The 24,550-nt window shown below is 41.1% G+C and overlaps 1 protein-coding gene across 1 annotated transcript in view; it reads right to left on the reverse strand.

Moving 5' to 3' along the window:
• SEMA3D (semaphorin 3D) overlaps positions 1 to 24,550 on the reverse strand; it is a 142,489-nt gene that overhangs the window by 17,372 nt on the left and 100,567 nt on the right. Inside the window, exons 9-11 of the mRNA XM_072147286.1 lie at positions 18,418 to 18,532; positions 17,269 to 17,338; positions 15,893 to 16,037 (exon numbers count right to left, since the gene is read on the reverse strand). Coding sequence (XP_072003387.1) covers positions 15,893 to 16,037; positions 17,269 to 17,338; positions 18,418 to 18,532 — 330 coding nt within the window. The remainder of the gene's footprint in view (positions 1 to 15,892; positions 16,038 to 17,268; positions 17,339 to 18,417; positions 18,533 to 24,550) is intronic.

Here is a 24,550-nt window from a genome sequence, read left to right on the forward strand (position 1 = left end):
TTTACAATGATAAAATATACAATTCCGACTTACATACAAATTCAACTTAAGAACAAACCTACAGACCCTATCTTGTATGTAACCCGGGGACTGCCTGTATAGTGTTTCACTAACTTTAAGAAATACTGAAGACTTAGGATGTTGGGTTGTATTCCATGGCTCATATAGAACTTGAGGGGCATCTCACTAGTTAGGACAGTTTATAGTTTGCCAAGCAATTTTTTTCCAGGTTGGTACATATACAGGCAGTCCCCGGGTTACATACAAGATAGGTTCTGTAGGTTTGTTCTTAAGTTGAATTTGTATGTAAGTCGGAATGGTATACTTTATAATTGTAGCCCCAGGCAAACATTTTTTTGGTCTCTTTGACTATTGGATTTAAAAATGTTGGGTTGTCCTCAGAACCAGAATTAACAATAAAGGTTAATTACAGACGCCTGTGATAACTGTTATGGCTGTATATTGTAGCCAAGGGCTAAAGTACAGTAAATTACCAACATCCAGAGGTCCATTTGTAACTAGGGGTCGTCTGTAAGTCGGGTGTTCTTAAGTAGGGGACCGCCTGTATATATACAACTTTCTACAGCCTCCAAAAATGATATTTAAATATATTCATAGACTGTATGTACAGCTCAAACAATGGCCACCTGTGTATACATTTCTTGTCATGTATGTAATTTGTGTTCCTTATGGGCAAACATCTGCAGGGTTTTTTCCTTTGGCGAAACAGCATACGGCTGCATCGTAAACTGATTTTACAAGGTAGAATGTAAGGTGTGTGTTCGTTGTAAGAGCTGTCAGAACAAGTCTCTTGACAGGCGCTGCATCTGACTCATTTACACTATGATGTCACCTGCCCAGCTCTCAATCTTTGAAGCCATTTCTTTAAACTAAGAAACTATGTATTTCTCATTCTTATTTTAAACTGATTTGGCGAGTGGAAATGTGCCCAGATGTTTTGGTTTACCTCGAACATTTCTCCCAATTAAGTGGTGTTTACATTGACTGTATGTGGTGGATCAAACACACAGTAGATCATAAAGTTTCCATATACCAGAGGTCTGGCAACAAAGATATTAAACAGCAACCATATTGGCAAGAGACAAAAGCACTTCAAGAATAAGGAGTATTTCAGAATATTCAATGCCAAGCTCCAGAGGCATTTTATGGGCAGACTAGATGGACAAGTCTATTTTCCATCTGTACTGCTTTCAATCAAAGGAATCTTTTCCTGGTGTGATTTGGTTTATTCTTAAAGAATTAAATGTCAGAACTTAACTACTGCAGACAATAAAGACAGTGGATGGCGAAGAACAGAAAACAAATAATTTTATATTTAGAAAAGTATTGGGGCAACCTTTATTTTAAAACTGTAGATGTATAGTATGTAATAAGGCAGAAGTGCATATGACAAAAGTTACAATTTATGGGAAGAAAGGCCTCTGTGGCAAAAAACTATTGTCATCAGTAGCAAGTTGTTCACACATCACTCATAGATAATGGGTTATTTTGGGTTCTGTGAAAATTGGCTGTCATGCAAATGCAAATTGGCCATGAAAATGGATGTTATTCAAGCATGATTTGTATCCCCAAATTAGCACAGCCATACAAATATAGCCTAAGTTGTATAAAACAGTGTCAGAATCTTGGATTGATGGAAGCTTGACTATAGAGACTCTATATTCAACATTATGAATCTATGAATCCTACATAGAATATCTTCACATTTTTACATACATCCAACCAATGTTGATTTTGTAGAATGTGATGTTCCTATCTCAATCTGCTATATCAGACAGACTTCTGTTCTCTTGTGAATATAACCTTACTTATAAATTGATCTGGGAATTCTATAAATATTCAGCTAAAGTGTGTTTCATATGTGTTGTTTGGAAAATGCCATTTTTAATGCAATAGGTTATCCATTTATATGGCGGTATTACCCACCGTACCATACTATTCTATGAGCAAGATGTAAAAAAATATAGAAAATGTCCTGTTATGTCCAGTATTTCCATTCTGTATGCCCCAGGGAATCATGTGGGGACATTTAAAATATGTGCTGCATACGGTTGTGCATTGTATGCTGCTGTATATACGTGTAGTATCCAGGGATTTGGGGGTTGAGCAAGCTAGTAACATCATTTGCCAACCCACCATATTTTATAAGTAAAGATGCTGTATACATGTGCACATACAATATGCACACATATGCACATACGGTTAAAAAAACGTCAGGTATGTACCAATAAATACGGCACTGAAATATAGTCATGTGAAAGGGGCCTTAGATTGTCTGTTTGTTAATAAGCCAAACAGATCCGTACACCTCAGACAGAGGCAGAAGTAAGTTAGTCAAGCAAATATCCATAATATAAAATATTTAAGATCTGATACCTCCCCAATCCCCCACATCCCTTTCTGACATGGCTTGGTCTCAGCAGGTCTCTGCCTAAGGTGGGACAGTGCTGTTGCCGGTGATTGGCATTGTGGGCATTTTCATGTTTCTCCAGTGGTTCTGGGGAAGACTAGAAAGTAAAGGCCAGCTGGGACCCAGACATTATCATAACAGAAGTTGGAGGACATCTGTAAGTTGAGTTCTGGTTCTTTTATTTGATTTTATCCTACTGTAAGCATGTTGTCACAAATCTGTTTCACACTTGAAAACCGATTTATAAATCCGGCACTTTTCAAGTCTACAATTATCAAGTGACTCAACAGACATGCATCTGTATGGAATTTCTATAGAAATCTAGCCACATTAACTTCCATTGTAAATCTGACAGATGATGACATTATAATTACTTTGCAAACACAAAAAACAAAAACATAGACAACTATATGTCCCTTATAGAAACAGTAAATCGTTTCAGTGAAAAAAAAAGAATATTTACTAAGGAAAATCCTTTTTTCTATGTAATCATGGGCTTGACACAGTTCTTAGACTTCACTGGAATACGTGGCTGGTTACAGCTGCTCAACTGAAAGAACTTGTGCTTTAGACATCTAATAAATAGTTCTCATGTCTCCAGTTAGAAATGAAGACATTGTAGCCGGACAAGTTTATTTATCAATGTAACCATGAAAATTCAACTGTGGCGTCTGCTGATATTTGAACAAGATATTAATCTTTTGTTTTCTTGAAGAATCAAGTTTCTTCATTTAATAATTGCCAGACAGGGTGATCCAAGAAGCATGAAGTTAAATCCAATAGTGAGTAAAGATTGTACTTCTACATTGTGTAGATGACTGCACCTGCAATTTGGAATGTTTAACGATAGAAGCTGTGTGAAGGTGTCACTGTAGTAGTAATCTTAGGACAGAACCTAGATATTTTGCACGCTGTATATGTACTTGTATATGCCCCCCTCTTCACTACCCTCCACATCAACCTGGCGTGGAAGTGGCGGAAACAAGCTAGCATTTGTGATTATTTCAGAGCTTTTACGGCACTGGCGTGGTGCAAAAGTCCTCATAAATACCCCCAATATCCATATACTTATAGTATATGGACAGCACATGATTAGAATGGATAAGCATAGCTTATTTATTTAAATCTATCAGTGCAATGAAACAAATTAGAAGTAGTAAAAGTCTATCCTAATAAGTGCATCACTAAAGTTGGGTGCTCATACAGCTAGTATGTGACTTTCTGTTGTTGACATATTGTAATTACCAGCACTTGGCACACCAATAACATATATGTTTAGGAATTCTTTGCCCTAAAAACATAATTGTCAATCACAGAGGTGATGGAGTGTTTGTGCATTGTCATGTGTGCATTCTTCTAAGCAGGAAACAACTGTGTGCAAGTCAAAACAAGTACCACACACTAGACACCATGGGGATAGAGGCTAAATTACCTTTTGACCTAAGGGTTAGCTGCTAGTTATGCAATTTGTAAGCTATTCAAAAGAAAACATGAAGGATAGATGCCAGTCTAGAGCAACAATTAAAGTCAATGATTGAGTAGTTGTTTTATTTCAGAACCTCAATGCTTCTATATGTATGATATCCCTTTATTCTCTGGTTACAATAACAGAATAAGCTACTGTTCAATAACCACTGCATTTAATGTGAACAGATTACAACATGTCAAAAATCTAACTGCAAAACGACTCCTTCTACAATAAAGTCCATTCTATATGACTTTCTTATGGTCAGTACTGTATGGATAATCCAGTGGAGCAGATTTATTAATGTTGTCTAATAGTCTGCATAAAGGTACCTCCGGCAATCAGATGAAGCACCAAATCTAATATATAGGTACTCAATGGAACGCATGTAAAAAAAAAAAAGTTTCACATTTTGGTGCAAAATCATGGCTGTCTCCTGCCAGAAGTATAAATTAGCTTAGTCCTTTTTTGGACTTTTGTATTAAAAAGTCATTAATTCAATAGAGATCAAATGTCACATGTATCAATAAAGAAAACCACATCTAATAAGCAGAAAAGCCAAGAAAAAAGCAGGCTCACAAGTAAGACTTATGATACCTATGCTCCAATGTGTGCTAGACTGGACCAATCTGCTAGAAGTCTTGACATTTTTGTCTTCCTTACACAAGCTCAAGGACAGGTTCACAATTAACCACTTTTTGGCAGAGAAATTGTGTATATGTAAAAAGGAGACTGTCTCAGCAGTTTTTAAAGATTGCTGATATGAGTAAATGGAAACCTTGGCAAACTCCTTAAAGAGTTGAGAATTTCAGTAGCCTCTTGACAAAGAAAGAAATCTTTTCACTAATCACTCCTACAAGCCTATATTACCTATATTCAAGCCTATATTACTATATTACCTATATTCTCTTCTGAATGTAGTACCCATAACTTTGAGCTGTGCCATCACAATGTAGCTCAAAACCGCTTCAGCTCTCTAGGTAGCACCTATAGGGGGAGCATGCTGAATTAACAGTTCCTCTTTTTAGTCCTAGTCATGCTGTTAGTAAAACTAACATCTGGCTTTACTCTAACTGATCTACAGCTTTTACTAATTATACAGTACCAAAACTGCTGACAGACTCCTTTTAAAAATATTCTACAATTAACAAATCAACCTAGCCACATCCCATTATCTTATTAAAACACTTTATAAGGGTCAGGTGACCTCTCAATGAATGTGGAGAATACAGAATTCTGAGTCATTTTGAGCAATACTTTGCAGCAATGTGAAATATCTTACTCGGATTATGGTTTTTTAACATTAATAACATTCCTGAGAGCACTACTATTATATATGTTGTCAGGTCTGGTCTTTTAACCATTATGATATTACTGAACCTTTAAAGATTTTGAAAGTTCACCGATTTTACAGGTGAAGCACAATTGCTAATGTGTTTCAAGAATTAGGGATTCTCAGTTGTCTCCCAAAGATTTTTATAAAAAGGTTTTCCTTAAAATTGCTAACTAATAATTTATAAATGATTTTGATGATGGTAATTTACTTGTTCATGTAGGTTATTTAATCTTAATCATTTGCTACAGCACTACCTATTCTTCACTGAATGCATAGCTGGTGGGTGGGACTGGGTAGCTGGTGGGTAGGACTACTTGATTAACATTTAAAGGGGTTTTTTTTAACTTTGGAACTATTATACTTCCAAATGCCACCTTTGAATTTTTGAAATGTACATTTGGGTTATACTTGACTAACTGGGACAAGATCACATAAGTGTAGACTTTAAACATGATCTTTGAAAAATCTAAAAGCTTGAAATAACATTTTCTATGTCAAACTCATTTTGACATACTGACATATATTAGTAAAAAGTGAAAATCAATATTTGGATGGCATCCTATATAAAGTGACTAAGAAATCCAAAGGAAGTTTATAAAAGCAGTTCACTGTATAATACAGGCTTTTCTGTGTTTCAACTGCCAAACTCAACTTTCATCAAGTTAAACAGTGACACACTGCCTGCCAATTCTTAAAAATGTAATATTAATAAGCTATTTAAGGTGGAAAACAAACCTATGAAATGAAAGTGCTGAAGTCACTATTTTAAACACAAACATTGTTTTAAATTTCTATTTTCACAAAATCAAGCCAGCTATAGAGCAACCACTACCAGAGAAGGGTTTGTCATGCTCATTAAGTATTGTAAAAGTTATCTCCTAAAGATTCCAACACAATCTAGGATTGCCATACAAATGTAGGTTACTTGTCAAAGATAAAACTGTAAAAAGTGATAAAATATAAGGTCATAATTATGTTAGTGTGAAACTCATGATTTAGCAAACCAATAAACAAGGGGGCCATTTATCTTAGTCTGATGCGCCTTTTTGGTTGTATTTTAGTGACTTTTTGAGCACATCGGGGTATTTGCGCAATTTTATGCACTTTTTTAGAAATTTGCAAAATGGTGTGATTTGCACAAAAGATTACACCTTTTTTAATAATGTGTAAAACAAACTTTATTTGACAAATACAAATCAGGTGCAAAAAATAGACTCACAAAAGGTGCAAAAAGAGCTCAGAGAAGGGGGAATTAAGATAAATGACCCCCATGGCTTGTTCATACTCAAGAAGGGGGATTTATTAACAGGCTGTCTGGTTTCTTGTACTACTTTTTGAGACTTTTTTTTCAGCTGAGACAATGAAGTCTCAAAAATTATTGCAAGAAACCAGACAATTTAACAAATAAATGATAATCAGTGACTGTGTAATCAATGATTGTTTGTGTGATAATAATCATTATAACTACTTGAAAATAACTAAGTTGTTAAGATTATTGCTGTGTAGATTCAGATCACCAGCACCGAACAAATAAATAAAATACTTCAATAGGGGAATGATATGGTCAGTCCTGACTTCAGGGAAATCTACCATCAAAATCAATCATGAGAAACCAGAGACATTTACTAATAAATTCATAACTAAGGTCATCTGCTTATATTTTCCAGAAGACTGTGCAATTAGACGCTAATTACCCGTAACCCAACATTAAAATATAACTTTTATTAGGGTTTCATTAAGATACTATATTTCAATGTAGATAGGAGAAATGACACAACATTTAAAATCACAAGGATCCTAATATAGCAGACTTAGCCCATTATTCGACAATAATAATAATAATAATAATAATAATGTGGGGCAACTACCTGGGAAGTTACCCAACTTAGTGTATGAATACTCTGTATCACAAAGAGGAGTGGTGAGGTGATGCTATATGCTACCAAAATGATCCTTATGGTTCACTAGATGGTGACACACGCACCTTTACATGTGCAGAAAGACATTCTGAGTAGAGTAGCGTTTAGATATAGCCAGTTGTACTTGTGTGGTTATATGCTAGCTGCTGGTTTAGTCATGTGAGAGACAGTTGGTAGTCTGAAGTGTAATTTGGCTGTCATAAACTACAGTCTATTATAATGTGCGGCAGACCAGTCAGCTCCCACACTGTTTCTCATGCAGCACTATCAGATATAAGCTACAGATGTATTGCCACTTGACTATGACTCAACCAGGTTGATCAGTCAAGGGTAAATGGCTATATACAGCATCAGATAGCTTTTATAAAGTAGGATGGCTGGCTGTTCCTCAACTACCATTTGTTGTCTACAAACACAACCAAGCGGTGTAACAATGAGCAATTAGCCCATAGCTGTGTACAGATAGTATTAAAGATGTACTGATAATAAAATGGTATATGTCATGTGTAGATCCACATACACTTAAGAACTAATGTCATCCAATGATGGTCAACACTATCCACATATGTCTCTATGTGACTGTATATATACATAGTTCAGTCAGTACTCAACCAAACTGTAACCAATGAGTAGTCATATAAAGATCCAAGAAACCTGTATTAGTTAGATTCATCAACACTCAACTAGATATCTCATACTAAGTGTTTGTTACAGGTCTGACTGCTAGCTATCTATTAAGGATGCTGCACATTACAATGATAGCACATACAGAAGCCCCCTGGCGAACATTGATCCATTTGTTGAGTAAAATCTGCTTATATGGCGCATTTGTGGTTTTGCAGCTTTTTTTGTTTCTAGTCACTAGCTGTGAACAAGGGGATAGAAGATAGAAACAAAATACCTAAAGTATAATGGCAATACAAACGGGATTACTCTATAATGGGATCAGTGACCACCACCACAGCACCCTGATGCATTTCACCAACAGCTTCCTCAAGGGGACTTACAAAAATAAGTGTTCTGACATATAAATTGAACTTCTGAACAAACCTACAGAACCTATGTTGTTTGTAACTAGAGATGAGCGAGCACTAAAATGCTCGGGGTTATTCGAGACGAACTTTTCCCGATGCTCGAGTGCTCGTCTCGAATAACGAACCCCATTGAAGTCAATGGGAGACTCGAGCATTTTTCAAGGGGACCAAGGCTCTGCACAGGGAAGCTTGGCCAAACACCTGGGAACCTCAGAAAAGGATGGAAACACCACGGAAATGGACAGGAAACAGCAGGGGCAGCATGCATGGATGCCTCTGAGGCTGCATAATCGCACCATTATGCCAAAATTATGGGCAACAGCATGGCCATGACAGAGTGACAGAATGAAGCTAGATAGCATCTAAAACATCCAATAATTGACCCTGACACTATAGGGGACGGCATGCAGAGGCAGCAGCGGCAGGCTAGAGAGTGTCATGGCGACATACCCTAAATGGACTCAGGCTTCAAACCAATGGGTGGCAGAGAGGAACCAAAGGAGGTGAGCAAGAAGCGCTCAAATAATATCGGTACATGATAAAAGTTTGCCAGTATATTTTGTGGATTACACAGCAGGGTGGCGACAAAGTTAACATGGAAGCCATGAAAACAACCCAAAATTCTGCCTGACACAGCTCGTTTGATAAGGGGACCATGTATGGAGGCAGTGAACTAGTAGTAGATTAAAGGTGCTGCAGTTAAAACTATGTTAGTTGGATCTTGGCATGGAGCTGGCGCTCCGCTGCCAGGCGAGCTTTTGCCAATCCAAGCCCCTGTCTCTAGGCTACTCCCCAAACAGCACTTCTAAGAACCTTTTGTATAAGATCAAGTGTAGTAGCGTTCTTATAAGTTTAGGATATGGCGGGTGAGGGGAATGTAAACAGATGCGCAAGAAGCGCTGAAATAATATCGGTAAATGATAAAAGTTTGCCAGTATTTTTTGTGGATTACACAGCAGGGTGGCGACAAAGTTAACAAGTTTGTTGTGGAAGCCATGAAAACAACCCAAAATTCTGCCTGACACAGCTCGTTTGATAAGGGGACCATGTATGCTTACAGTTCATGCCAGTAGCTGCACTGGCTGCCAGTCTCCTTTCGAATAGTTTAAAATAATAACCCTCATCCATAAAGCTCTGTATAATGCTGCACCCCCCTACCTCTCCTCTCTTATCTCAGTCTATCGCCCAACCCGTGCTCTTAGATCCGCCAGTGATCTTAGATTAACCTCTACCCTAGTGCGGACCTCCCACTTGCGTCTCCAAGACTTCTCTAGAGCTGCACCAATTCTATGGAATGCTCTGCCCTGGACTATCAGACTAATACCTAACCTCCAAAGTTTCAAACGTGCTCTTAAAACCCATTTCTTTAGGCAAGCCTATAACACTCATTAACTGCATGAAGTTTTAACTCTTCTACTAACCCGTCCTGTGTCGTCCTCCCATCTGTTATCCAGCAACCAACAGGCACCAGACTTCTCTACAGTCCCATTCACCCTGGACCTGGTATATAAGATGACGGCTGAGTGGTTCAAGCGACAGCAATTCCATTTATTATATTTTGTTCTATTCCCTAAGAAGAATGGCTTGACCATTAAATATTCTTTTACCTCGTGTTACCCCATCATCTTCATAAACCGTAAGCTCTGGCGAGCAGGGACCTCACTCCTGTTGTTCCATACAAATGTTGTGCTCTGTTACATTACATTTGTATTTGTTTCCTATGATTTGTAAAGCGCTACGGAATATGATGGCGCTATATAAATAAAGATTATTATTATTATTATGGAGGCAGTGAACTAGTAGTAGATTAAAGGTGCTGCAGTTAAAACTATGTTAGTTGGATCTTGGGATGGAGCTGGCGCTCCGCAGCCAGGCGAGCTTTCGCCAATCCAAGCCCCTGTCTCTAGGCTACTCCCCAAACAGCACTTCTAAGAACCTTTTGTATAAGATCAAGTGTAGTAGCGTTCTTATAAGTTTGGGATATGGCGGGTGAGGGGAATGTAAACAGATGCGCAAGAAGCGCTGAAATAATATTGGTAAATGATAAAAGTTTATTAGTATATTTTGTGGATAACACAGCTGGGTGGCGACAAAGTTAACAACTTTGATGTGGAATCCATGAAAACAACCCAAATTTCTGCCTGACACACCTCGTTTGATAAAGGGACGATGTATGGAGGCAGCTATATGGACGACTTTTGGAGGTAGCAATGGAGACAACGTGTGGAGGCTGCTATGGAGACAATTTAATTTGGATAGTGCCTGTATGTGGCAGTCCCAAAAATTTTTCAAACCAGAGGAGCAGGTAGGTGGCCCTCCAGAAAAATGGAATCGATTGAGTGCCTGTATGTGGCAGTCCCAAAAAGTTTTCAAACCAGAGGAGCAGGTAGGTGGCCCTCCAGAAAAATAGAATAGATTGAGTGCCTGTATGTGGCAGTCCCAAAAAGTTTTCAAACCAGAGGAGCAGGTAGGTGGCCCTCCAGAAAAATGGAATCGATTGAGTGCCTGTATGTGGCAGTCCCAAAAAGTTTTCAAACCAGAGGAGCAGGTAGGTGGCCCTCCAGAAAAATAGAATAGATTGAGTGCCTGTATGTGGCAGTCCCAAAAAGTTTTCAAACCAGAGGAGCAGGTAGGTGGCCCTCCAGAAAAATTGAATAGATTGAGTGCCTGTATGTGGCACTCCCAAAAATTGTTTAAAACAGAGGACCGGGTCGGTGGCCCTCCAGAAAAATTAAATGCATAAAGTACTATAGCTAGAGCCAGTGGGCCCTGTCAAAAAATAGCCAGTTTCCTCTGCTGTACTGTACAAAGAGGAGGAGAAGGAGGAAAATGAGGAGGAGGAGGAGTGGATCAATTTTCAGGTTGAGCTTCCTTCACCTGGTGGAGATTGGATATTATGAGAAATCCAGGCTTTATTCATCTTAATAAGCGTCAGCCTGTCAGCGCTGTCAGTCGACAGGCGTGTACGCTTATCGGTGATGATGCCACCAGCTGCACTGAAAACCCGCTCGGACAAGACGCTAGCGGCAGGGCAGGCAAGAACCTCCAAGGCGTACAGCGCCAGTTCGTGCCACATGTCCAGCTTTGAAACCCAGTAGTTGTAGGGAGCTGTGTGATCATTTAGGACGATGGTATGGTCAGCTACGTACTCCCTCACCATCTTTCTGTAAAGATCAGCCCTACTCTGCCGAGACTGGGGACAGGTGACAGTGTCTTGCTGGGGTGACATAAAGCTGGCAAAAGCCTTGTAAAGCGTACCCTTGCCAGCGCTGGACAAGCTGCCTGCTCGCCTACTCTCCCTCGCTACTTGTCCCGCAGAACTACGCACTCTGCCGCTAGCGCTGTCAGAAGGGAAATACTGTTTCAGCTTGTGAACCAGGGCCTGCTGGTATTCATGCATTCTCACACTCCTTTCCTCTGCAGGGATGAGAGTGGAAAGATTTTGCTTGTACCGTGGGTCCAGGAGAGTGAACACCCAGTAATCGGTGCTGGAATAAATTCTTTGAACGCGAGGGTCACGGGATAGGCAGCCTAGCATGAAATCTACCATATGCGCCAGAGTACCAACGCGTAAGAATTCACTCCCCTCACTGGCCTGACTGTCCATTTCCTCCTCCTCCAACTCCTCCTCTTCTGCCCATACACGCTGAACAGTGAAGGACTCAACAATGGTCCCCTCTTGTGTCTCGCCAACATTCTCCTCCTCTTCCTCCTCATCCTCCTCCACCTCCACCTCCTCCGATATGCGCTGAGAAACAGACCTAAGGGTGCTTTGGCTATCAACAAGGGAATCTTCTTCTCCCATCTCTTGTGACGAGCGCAAAGCTTCCGACTTCATGCTGATCAGAGAGTTTTTCAACAGGCCAAGCAGCGGGATGGTGAGGCTGATGATGGCGGCATCGCCACTGACCATCTGTGTTGACTCCTCAAAGTTACTCAGCACCTGACAGATATCAGACATCCACGTCCACTCCTCATTGTAGACTTGAGGAAGCTGACTGACCTGACTACCAGTTCTGGTGGAAGTTGACATCTGGCAGTCTACAATGGCTCGGCGCTGCTGGTAAACTCTGGATAACATGGTCAGTGTTGAATTCCACCTCGTGGGCACGTCGCACAACAGTCGGTGAGCGGGCAGTTGGAGGCGGCGCTGCGCTGCCCTGAGAGTGGCAGCATCTGTGCTGGACTTCCTGAAATGCGCACAGATGCGGCGCACCTTCGTGAGCAAATCTGACAGATTGGGGTATGTCTTGAGGAAACGCTGAACTATCAGATTTAACACATGGGCCAGGCATGGCACATGTGTCAGTCTGCCGAGTTGCAGAGCCGCCACCAGGTTATGGCCGTTGTCACACACAACCATGCCTGGCTTCAGGTTCAGCGGTGCCAGCCACAGATCAGTCTGCGCCGTGATGCCCTGTAATAGCTCTTGGGCGGTGTGCCTTTTATCGCCTAGGCTCAGCAGTTTGAGCACCGCCTGCTGTCGCTTAGCAACGGCACTGCTGCTGTGCCTAGAGCTACCGACTGATGGCGCCGTGCCCACGGATGGTAGTTCGGAGGAGGAGGTGGAGGAGGGGTGGGAGGAGGAGGAGGCATAGTAGGCCTGAAACACCTGGACCGAGGTAGGCCCCGCAATCCTCGGCGTCGGCAGTATATGACCAGCCCCAGGGTCAGACTCGGTCCCAGCCTCCACCAAGTTAACCCAATGTGCCGTCAGCGACATATAGTGGCCCTGCCCGGCAGCACTCGTCCACGTGTCCGTGGTCAGGTGGACCTTGTCAGAAACGGCGTTGGTCAGGGCACGGGTGATGTTGTCTGACACGTGCTGGTGCAGGGCTGGGACGGCACATCGGGAAAAGTAGTGGCGGCTGGGGACCGAATACCGAGGGGCGGCCGCCGCCATGAGGTTGCGAAAGGCCTCGGTCTCTACTAGCCTATAGGGCAGCATCTCCAGGCTAAGCAATCTGGAGATGTGCACATTAAGGGCTTGGGCGTGCGGGTGGGTTGCACTATATTTGCGTTTCCGCTCCAGCGTCTGGGGTATGGAGAGCTGAACGCTGGTGGATGCTGTGGAGGATCGTGGAGGCGACGATGGGGTTTTTGTGGCAGGGTCCTGGGCAGGGGGCTGACTATCAGCTGACACAGGGGAAGGAGCAGTGGTGTGCACGGCCGGAGGTGAACGGGCTTGTTGCCACTGAGTGGGGTGTTTAGCATTCATATGCCTGCGCATACTGGTGGTAGTTAAGCTAGTAGTGGTGGAACCCCTGCTGAGCCTGGTTTGGCAAATGTTGCACACCACAGTCCGTCGGTCAATCGGTGTTTCCTTAAAGAACCTCCAGACTTCTGAAGATCTAGCCCTCGCCGCAAGAGCCCTCGCCACGGGAGCTTCACTAGTTGACACATTTGGCGCTGATGCACCAGCTCTGGCCCTGCCTCTTCGTCTGGCCCCACCACTGCCTCTTCCAACCTGTTCTGGTCGAGGACTCTCCTCCGTCTCAGAAGCACTGTGTTCACCCGGCCTCTCAACCCAGCTTGGGTCTGTCACCTCATCATCCTCCGATCCCTCAGTCTGCTCCCCCCTCGGACTTCCTGCCCTGACAACAACTTCCCCACTGTCTGACAACCGTGTCTCCTCATCGTCGGACACCTCTTTACACACTTCCACTACGTCAAGAAGGTCATCATCACCCACAGACTGTGACTGGTGGAAAACCTGGGCATCGGAAAATTGCTCAGCAGCAACCGGACAAGTGATTTGTGACTGTGGGAAGGGTCCAGAAAACAGTTCCTCAGAGTATGCCGGTTCAAATGCCAAATTTTCCTGGGAGGGGGCAGACTGGGGGGGAGGAGGCTGAGGTGCAGGAGCTGGAGGAGTGGCGATTTCGGTGACATGGGTGGACTGCGTGGAAGACTGACTGGTGGACAAATTGCTCGAAGCATTGTCGGCAATCCACGACATCACCTGTTCGCACTGTTCTGGCCTCAACAGTGCTCTACCACGAGTCCCAGTAACTTCAGACATGAACCTAGGGAGTGTAGCTCTGCGGCGTTCCCCTGCTCCCTCATAAGCAGGTGGTGTCTCACCCCGGCCAGGACCACGGCCTCTGACCCCTGCAGTAGTTGGACGCCCACGTCCCCGCCCTCGTCCTCTACCCCTAGCCCTCGGGTTAAACATTTTTAAAATGAGAGTTATAGCTTTAATTTTTTTTTAACTTTTTTTTGTGTTTTTTTTTTTTTTTTGTGTTTTTGAGTTTTTAAAACCAAACAATGCTATCCTATTGCTATGGCTATTTTCTAGCCAAGTATGAAAGCACACTACTATGCCAGATGAGATGACACTGAGTTATTAAACAAAATAAACGTAAAATAAAAAAGGACAAATGGCAGACTGTGCCTAATTGAAATCCAACCCCTACTAAATTTTCCCACTTCGGTCTTTGCAATGGATATGTGCGTCACTAAGCGCAAAACACAGCGGTCGCAAGTCTCACTACAAATTGCTCACAATTGGCTAGTAGATGCACTGCAGCAAGTACAGCCACCAGCAGATCAACCAGAAATCAAATATATAACGCTACTGTAGGCGTAAGCCGTTTGGATTCTCCTTTGGCTATTTTCTAGCCAAGTATGAAAGCACACTACTATGCCAGATGAGATGACGCTGAGTTATTAAACAAAATAAACGTAAAATAAAAAAGGACAAATGGCAGACTGTGCCTAATTGAAATCCAACCCCTACTAAATTTTCCCACTTCGGTCTTTGCAATGGATATGTGCGTCACTAAGCGCAAAACACAGCGGTCGCAAGTCTCACTACAAATTGCTCACAATTGGCTAGTAGATGCACTGCAGCAAGTACAGCCACCAGCAGATCAACCAGAAATCAAATATATAACGCTACTGTAGGCGTAAGCCGTTTGGATTCTCCTATGGCTATTTTCTAGCCAAGTATGAAAGCACACTACTATGCCAGATGAGATGACGCTGAGTTATTAAACAAAATAAACGTAAAATAAAAAAGGACAAATGGCAGACTGTGCCTAATTGAAATCCAACCCCTTCTAAATTTTCCCACTTCGGTCTTTGCAATGGATATGTGCGTCACTAAGCGCAAAACACAGCGGTAGCAAGTCCCCCTGCTAATTCCTCACAAAATGGTACTAGATGCAAATAAAAAAAAAAAAAGTAGAACGTTATTGTAGCCCTAAGAAGGGCTGTTGGGTTCTTGGAGAATCACTCCTGCCTAACAGTAAGCTAATAGAACACCCTAACGCTTTCCCTGACCAGCAGCAGCTCTCTCCCTAGCGGCATCCAGACACAGAATGATCCGAGCAGCGCGGGCAGCGGCTAGTCTATCCCAGGGTCACCTGATCTGGCCAGCCAACCACTGCTATCAACGTGTAAGGGTACCACGTCATGCTGGGTGGAGTGCAGAGTCTCCTGGCTTGTGATTGGCTCTGTTTCTGCCAAAAAGCAAAACGGCGGGAGCTGCCATTTTCTCGAGCGGGCGAAGTATTCGTCCGAGCAACGAGCAGTTTCGAGTACGCTAATGCTCGATCGAGCATCAAGCTCGGACGAGCATGTTCGCTCATCTCTATTTGTAACCCAAAGACAACCTGCATAGTAAAATTCAATTTGGGATGCACTTAATAAAATGTGTAAAATCTACGGATGGAATGTGTTTTAAAAAAAGAGAGAGATACATACTGTTCCAGGGCGTGGATATGGGATTCGGCCATCATATTGAACCCATTTATGGTCTGGACTTTCTTTATGAGCATAAGGACCATTAAATACGCCCCTTATATCTGCCATGCTATAGACACATACAGCAGATGCTTTAAATATAGAGCTGCAATGAAAAAGAAAAGTTTCCAGATGTTAAAATGAACAAGTAATAAGGATCATTCAAAATATAGGAAAGTAACCACATTTTTGACTTGTGCTAGTATGGTCATCCCTCCATTAATAATTCATATGCATTGAGTACAAGCAAAAAAGGTGACGTGAAATCTGGTAATACATGAGTAGAGATAAAAAATTTATAGAATTCTGGCAGCTCTATCATCTATCATATTAAAACAACATGATAGCATAATGAGATCCCTCAGTAAGAGGCTACTACAAGTTGAAGAGTCAAACACAAGGAGGAGACATTTTCAGTTATTTTGATGGACCACCTTAATCACTCCATTTATTCCTAATATACGTTTACTATGAAAGGAGCAGTATGACATCATTCCAGGCCTTACAACTCCATCACATAGATTTAATGGTCCATATGTCAAAACCATAATGATTCCTATTATTGGAAGGTCAGGTGAAAAAATAAGAAGCAGTTATTATCATTAACTACATTTATCTTCAAGATGCTTTGGAGGTCTGGATGTAATTTTTAGATTTAGGGACTCAATTATTTAAATGGACTGTATGTAATCCCAATTCTAGGTGTATTTTGAGTCAAAGGAATTGTCAAAATTCATTAAAAAATATAGAAATCTAAAAAAAAACTTGAGAATGCAATTTTTCATGTATAAAATAGAAAAGATAAAACCTTTTCAAATATATAACTTTCTGGCCTGTTTTCAGTGAATAATGTTTAAACTTGGAAATGTTTTTTTAACTATGATAGTGAAAAAAGTTTGCTAAGACACAGAAGAACAGTACTTCATGATCTGTTCACCTATTAAAGTTGGAGATAAAGTCATTCCATCTGACATAATTCTGGCCTCTTCTGACTTCCTCTTGAGTATCACTAGAACAAGGTCAAGCTAAAATCAACACACTTGGAATGTTCAACAAACCTTCTCAAACAGAGCAGAAAGAAAAATGAGTCTGCTATGTCAACTATCATGATCCATCGCTCCAGTGAGGAGATGCTAGGTTCATGCCAATATCAAACAGGTGGACACTAGTAGAACATTTTTCTTATAGTTACATGTAATCAGATGTATGTTTATATTACTCAATCCTGTCCTTGGTGATTTGATGTTTCCCTAGTGAAATCATAATAAACTGTGAAAGTGTTTCCATCTGAATAAACTTGAAGATAGTTCAACCTCCAGCTAGAACAGAAGCGGTACCTTGTTGTAGTGAAGATTCCATACACAACTGGGTTGCGTTCATCCTTGGTTGGAAGTAAAAACACATCCTCTGCAAAAGGTAAGAAGAAAAAAAACACAATAGTCAACAACAATATAAAGGCATAAACTAGAGTAATTCTTTATTAGCGCTCATGCAAAATTTCTGTTTTTATTCTCTACCTAAGTAGATTCTAAACCATACTCATAAGCAGAAATACCAAAGAGCTTGCTACAGTATTATCCAATTCAAGGACTTATTTGCACTAGGGGCTGATATACTTGTAGTGCACCACAAATCAGTATAGAAGAAATGTGTTTCAATTCACTAAAGGGATATTCCAGTTTAATTATTTGTATTTACAATTCACCTACTTCTATTTTCTCTATGTGCACAACTGTCTGGTAAGACTCATTGATAGGTCTTGAGTGATTCATCCATAAGCTGAGTAGGACTAAATTTGGAAATGGTCATGTGACACATTACTCCTTCCATTCAATAAGCAATTCAGTTACATGACATAAGCAGCATGTGTTCGCCCGGCAAACAGGACATATCATGTGATAACTTAATAGGATTCTTAGAGGAAGCTAATTTTTATTGTGGTTATAGCAACAACTACTTATCTATACTGTACACTGTAATGAAGAAATTTACACATTTGTAAATACAGTCTATGTTTTCCTGTTCTTTAACACACTAGAAATAGACTTGAAATGTATATACCTTTTCATATAACTACACATTATAATAATAATAATAATAATAATAATAATAATAATATAATAATCTTTATTTATATAGCGCCATCAAATTATACATTTTCCACATAATAGCCAATTATATTCCTAGATTGTGCAGAACTTAAATAGAGATCAGGTTAACATACATCTGACAACATATATAATCTCTATAAACTGTAAAGTGAAATCAGACAGATGTTCCAATTTATCTTCATACATCATACAAGCATCTGATACATGTGATGTAAGATTTACTGTCTATATGCTTATATGACAGCCCTGTATAGCTCTGAGGTTTACTTAAAAGACTATCTCCTGAAGCAATGCACATTCATAGTTGAGCATCAGGCTTATGTTTTATGTCTTCTTGAAATAGATGAGCGACAGGCGAGATTATAATCAACTTACGCAGTTCATCGAAGTATGTGTCTCCTCCATCTGGGCCAGGTATGGAGCACACCAAACGTGCTTTCAGAAACGTAGTCCATTTATTTATTAAACTGCGCTGACCTCCAATATCATTCTAGAAGGAGAGTATGTCATTAAAATTTATTGCATTAAACTTTAGAAAATGATGCTGGTTGCTAAAGGCAAACAAGTGAAAATAATGATTACTCTATGTGTATGCATGTCAACCACATGAACCTAATTACCAGCACTAGGAATGTTGTTTATTATTTAACTTACATGTTAAGACATAAATATTAATAATCACTTCAAAGAGTAGAAATATGTATAATATCATAAAGGTGATATATTCCCCATTAAGAATGCTTATAACAATGGCCCACATTTATAAAAAGTAGCGCGTCAGATTCATGAATTGCTCCAACAGAGTGGACCAAAGTTTTTGGTGCACGTTGAACATAGAGGGGGGATTTACTAACGCATTTGCACCACAATTCTGGTGGTTTTACGTCTAAAATGCCTTGCACCACAGTTATCAAGGCTTTTAGACCTTTTTATTTGCACTTTCCCGACTTGTCCGATTAAGGGGGTATGGCCTCTGGAAAAGGGGTGTGGCTTGCATCAGTGCACCCAAAATTCTGGCACAAAGTTTAGACCAACTAAAAGTAGGTCTAAAGTAGGAACCCACAGTCTTATACTGTACCAGAATTCATCAACACAGTGATAAATCTGGCCCACCAAAAGACAAGTGTTTACCAGCTAGAAACTGGCGGAACCTGAGACACATTGTTAAGTCCCCCCTAGAGTGTTTGACACAATTCAGACACCGCAGGGTGAATATCCTCTAAACTCCAACTAAGGACCAGATCACCCCTTTATGTGTAGATACTTGTGGCGCGTCAGGCATAGTGTTGCTGCAACACATATGTGTCACGGACACTTCTTAACTCCTTAAGGACGCAGCCTGTTTGCAGGTTAAGGCTCGCAACTTTTTTTTGAAATTTGACCAATGTCTCTTCCTGTGGTAATAACTTTTCAACGCTTTAAGATATCTCTGTGATTTTGAGATTGTTTTCTCGTGAGACATTGTAGTTTATGCTAGTAGTGTCATTTCGGTGATCCGTTCCTTTTTTGGGGGGTAAAAATTCAAAAATTTAGGAAAAATTTGAAAAAAATGACTATTTTCAAAGTTTCAAATGTTATACTTTTTAGACAAAAAGTGATACCACAAATTTTTTTTGATGGAAACCTTTTGCCATTGGTCTTCTTTTTATATCCATTATTTGTTTTAAGTTTCCATTTTTTTTATGGATGTGAGAAGGTTTGAAGTTTTAGTAGCAACTTCTCAGATTTTCTTGAAATTTGAAAAATGCGAACTTTTTGGTGATCAATTCAGTTTGGAAGTGCTCTATAAAGGCTTATGTACTATATACCCCCACAAGTAACACCATTTTATGAACCTAACATCTCAACCTATTCAAATCAGCATTTAAGAAGTCTGTTAACCCTTTAATTATTTTTCCGGAAGCATATGAAAATGGAGTGGAAATTTTGAAATTTCAATTTTGGATTTCAATCTTTCCAATTTAGCCCTAAAATGGATACATTCAGAAGGAATTTGAGGTAAATATATATTCCTAATTTCTTGCCCTGCTTCTTCTGAGTACGGCGATACCAGACATGTGGATGTCAGCTGCTGTTTCCCCGCACAGTGATGTCCAGAACAGAGTTCGGCGATACTGGGAATTTGGAAAGCCAATTTGGCTGCAAATATTTTGTGGTGCCACAGTGTAATTGAAGAGCCCCTGAAGTAAAAGTACAATAGAAAACCCCCCAAAATGTCACCATTTCGGAAACTAGACCCCTCAAAGAATTTATCGGTGGTTGTGGTGAGCATTTTAACCCCCGACACGCTGGTCAAAATTTTATGCAAAGTAAATGGTGCAGAGTAAAAATTGCGTTTTTATCTCAAAAATGTCATTTTAGTGCCTCATATACTGTGCCCAACCCATGCCACTTCAGACAAACACCCCAAAAATCATTCTGCGGGTTGTCCCGAGTACGGCAATACCACACATGTGCCAATAATTTACAGACTGGGCACACAGAAGGGATGAGAACAGAAGGAGTGAAATTTTGATTTTCCATCTCCGTTTTCACAAGTTTGGATTTGGAGTGCCATGTCATGTTGGCAGGGCCCGTGAGGTGCCAGTGCAATAGAAAGCCCCAATAAATGATACCATTACGGAAACTAGACCCCTCAAAGAATTTATTGGTGGTTGTGGTGAGCATTTTAACCCCCGACACGCTGGTCAAAATTGAATGCAAAGTAAATGGTGCAGAGTAAAAATTGCGTTTTTATCTCAAAAATGTCATTTTAGTGCCTCATATACTGTGCCCAACCCATGCCACTTCAGACAAACACCCCAAAAATCATTCTGCGGGTTGTCCCGAGTACGGCAATACCACACATGTGCCAATAATTTACAGGCTGGGCACACAGAAGGGATGAGAATGGAAGGAGTGAAATTTTGATTTTCCAGCTCCGTTTTCACACGTTTGGATTTGGAGTGCCATGTCATGTTGGCAGGGCCCGTGAGGTGCCAGTGCAATAGAAACCCCCAATAAATGATACCATTACGGAAACTAGACCCCTCAAAGAATTTATCGGTGGTTGTGGTGAGCATTTTAACCCCCGACACGCTGGTCAAAATTTTATGCAAAGTAAATGGTGCAGAGTAAAAATTGCGTTTTTATCTCAAAAATGTCATTTTAGTGCCTCATATACTGTGCCCAACCCATGCCACTTCAGACAAGCACCCCAAAAATCATTCTGCGGGTTGTCCCGAGTACGGCAATACCACACATGTGCCAATAAGTTACAGACTGGGCACACAGAAGGGATGAGAACAGAAGGAGTGAAATTTTGATTTTCCATCTCCGTTTTCACAAGTTTGGATTTGGAGTGCCATGTCATGTTGGCAGGGCCCGTGAGGTGCCAGTGCAATAGAAACCCCCAATAAATGATACCATTACGGAAACTAGACCCCTCAAAGAATTTATCGGTGGTTGTGGTGAGCATTTTAACCCCCGACACGCTGGTCAAAATTGAATGCAAAGTAAATGGTGCAGAGTAAAAATTGCGTTTTTATCTCAAAAATGTCATTTTAGTGCCTCATATACTGTGCCCAACCCATGCCACTTCAGACAAACACCCCAAAAATCATTCTGCGGGTTGTCCCGAGTACGGCAATACCACACATGTGCCAATAATTTACAGGCTGGGCACACAGAAGGGATGAGAATGGAAGGAGTGAAATTTTGATTTTCCAGCTCCGTTTTCACACGTTTGGATTTGGAGTGCCATGTCATGTTGGCAGGGCCCGTGAGGTGCCAGTGCAATAGAAACCCCCAATAAATGATACCATTACGGAAACTAGACCCCTCAAAGAATTTATCGGTGGTTGTGGTGAGCATTTTAACCCCCGACACGCTGGTCAAAATTTTATGCAAAGTAAATGGTGCAGAGTAAAAATTGCGTTTTTATCTCAAAAATGTCATTTTAGTGCCTCATATACTGTGCCCAACCCATGCCACTTCAGACAAGCACCCCAAAAATCATTCTGCGGGTTGTCCCGAGTACGGCAATACCACACATGTGCCAATAATTTACAGACTGGGCACACAGAAGGGATGAGAACAGAAGGAGTGAAATTTTGATTTTCCATCTCCGTTTTCACAAGTTTGGATTTGGAGTGCCATGTCATGTTGGCAGGGCCCGTGAGGTGCCAGTGCAATAGAAACCCCCAATAAATGATACCATTACGGAAACTAGACCCCTCAAAGAATTTATCGGTGGTTGTGGTGAGCATTTTAACCCCCGACACGCTGGTCAAAATTGAATGCAAAGTAAATGGTGCAGAGTAAAAATTGCGTTTTTATCTCAAAAATGTCATTTTAGTGCCTCATATACTGTGCCCAACCCATGCCACTTCAGACAAACACCCCAAAAATCATTCTGCGGGTTGTCCCGAGTACGGCAATACCACACATGTGCCAATAATTTACAGACTGGGCACACAGAAGGGATGAGAACAGAAGGAGTGAAATTTTGATATTCCATCTCCGTTTTCACAAGTTTGGATTTGGAGTGCCATGTCATGTTGGCAGGGCCCGTGAGGTGCCAGTGCAATAGAAACCCCCAATAAATGATACCATTACGGAAACTAGACCCCTCAAAGAATTTATCGGTGGTTGTGGTGAGCATTTTAACCCCCGACACGCTGGTCAAAATTTTATGCAAAGTAAATGGTGCAGAGTAAAAATTGCGTTTTTATCTCAAAAATGTCATTTTAGTGCCTCATATACTGTGCCCAACCCATGCCACTTCAGACAAACACCCCAAAAATCATTCTGCGGGTTGTCCCGAGTACGGCAATACCACACATGTGCCAATAATTTACAGGCTGGGCACACAGAAGGGATGAGAATGGAAGGAGTGAAATTTTGATTTTCCAGCTCCGTTTTCACACGTTTGGATTTGGAGTGCCATGTCATGTTGGCAGGGCCCGTGAGGTGCCAGTGCAATAGAAACCCCCAATAAATGATACCATTACGGAAACTAGACCCCTCAAAGAATTTATCGGTGGTTGTGGTGAGCATTTTAACCCCCGACACGCTGGTCAAAATTGAATGCCAAGTAAATGGTGCAGAGTAAAAATTGCGTTTTTATCTCAAAAATGTCATTTTAGTGCCTCATATACTGTGCCCAACCCATGCCACTTCAGACAAACACCCCAAAAATCATTCTGCGGGTTGTCCTGAGTACGGCAATACCACACATGTGCCAATAATTTACAGGCTGGGCACACGGCAGGGGTCAGGAAGAAAGAAGCACAATTTAGGTTTTCAAGCTTCGTTTTCACTAGATTGGTAATGGGGGGGTACCCCCGAGGTACCAGTACAATAGAAACTCCCAAGTAGTGAACCCATTTTGGAAAGGGCACCCCTCAAAGAATGTATGTAGGCTTGTATGATCATTTTAACCCCCAACACGCTGGTCAAAATTGAATGCAAAGTAAATGGTGCAGAGTAAAAATTGTGTTTTTATCTCAAAAAAGTCATTTTTGTGCCTCATATACTGTGCCCAACCCATGCCACTTTAGACAAACACCCCAAAAATCATTCTAGGGGTTGTCCTGAGTACGGCAATACCACACATGTGCCAATAATTTACAGGCTGGGCACACGGCAGGGGTCAGGAAGAAAGAAGCACAATTTAGGTTTTCAAGCTTCGTTTTCACTAGATTGGTAATGGGGGGTACCCCCGAGGTACCAGTACAATAGAAACTCCCAAGTAGTGAACCCATTTTGGAAAGGGCACCCCTCAAAGAATGTATGTAGGCTTGTATGATCATTTTAACCCCCAACACGCTGGTCAAAATTGAATGCAAAGTAAATGGTGCAGAGTAAAAATTGTGTTTTTATCTCAAAAAAGTCATTTTTGTGCCTCATATACTGTGCCCAACCCATGCCACTTTAGACAAACACCCCAAAAATCATTCTGGGGGTTGTCCTGAGTACGGAAATACCACACATGTGCCAATAATTTACAGGCTGGGCACACGGCAGGGGTCAGGAAGAAAGAAGCACAATTTAGGTTTTCAAGCTTCGTTTTCATTAGATTGGTAATGGGGGGTACCCCCGAGGTACCAGTACAATAGAAAGCCCAAGTAGTGAACCCATTTTGGAAAGGGCACCCCTCAAAGAATGTATGTAGGCTTGTATGAGTATTTTAACCCCTAAGGTGCTGGCTCAAATGTAATACAAAGTGAGTAGTGCAGAGAAACAGTTGTATTGCAATTTATCAAATATGCCATTGAAGTGACAAAAGTATTTTGCCCAACTCATGCCACTGGGGAAAAACACATCAAAAATCATTCTGCGGGTTACCCCGGTTAGGGCAATACCCCATAGGAGGCAATAATCTGTAGGATGGTGACACGGCAGGGCTCAAAAGGGAATAACTTGTTGGAGCACAGACATTGTACTTTTTTTTTTTCTTTTTGGCATCATGAAAGATTTGTAGATGCCAATAGGGGCCAGTACAGTAGAAACCCCTAAGAACTGACCC

Source organism: Engystomops pustulosus, chromosome 4 (genome assembly GCF_040894005.1).
Source record: "Engystomops pustulosus chromosome 4, aEngPut4.maternal, whole genome shotgun sequence".
Taxonomy (NCBI): Eukaryota; Metazoa; Chordata; class Amphibia; order Anura; family Leptodactylidae; genus Engystomops; species Engystomops pustulosus.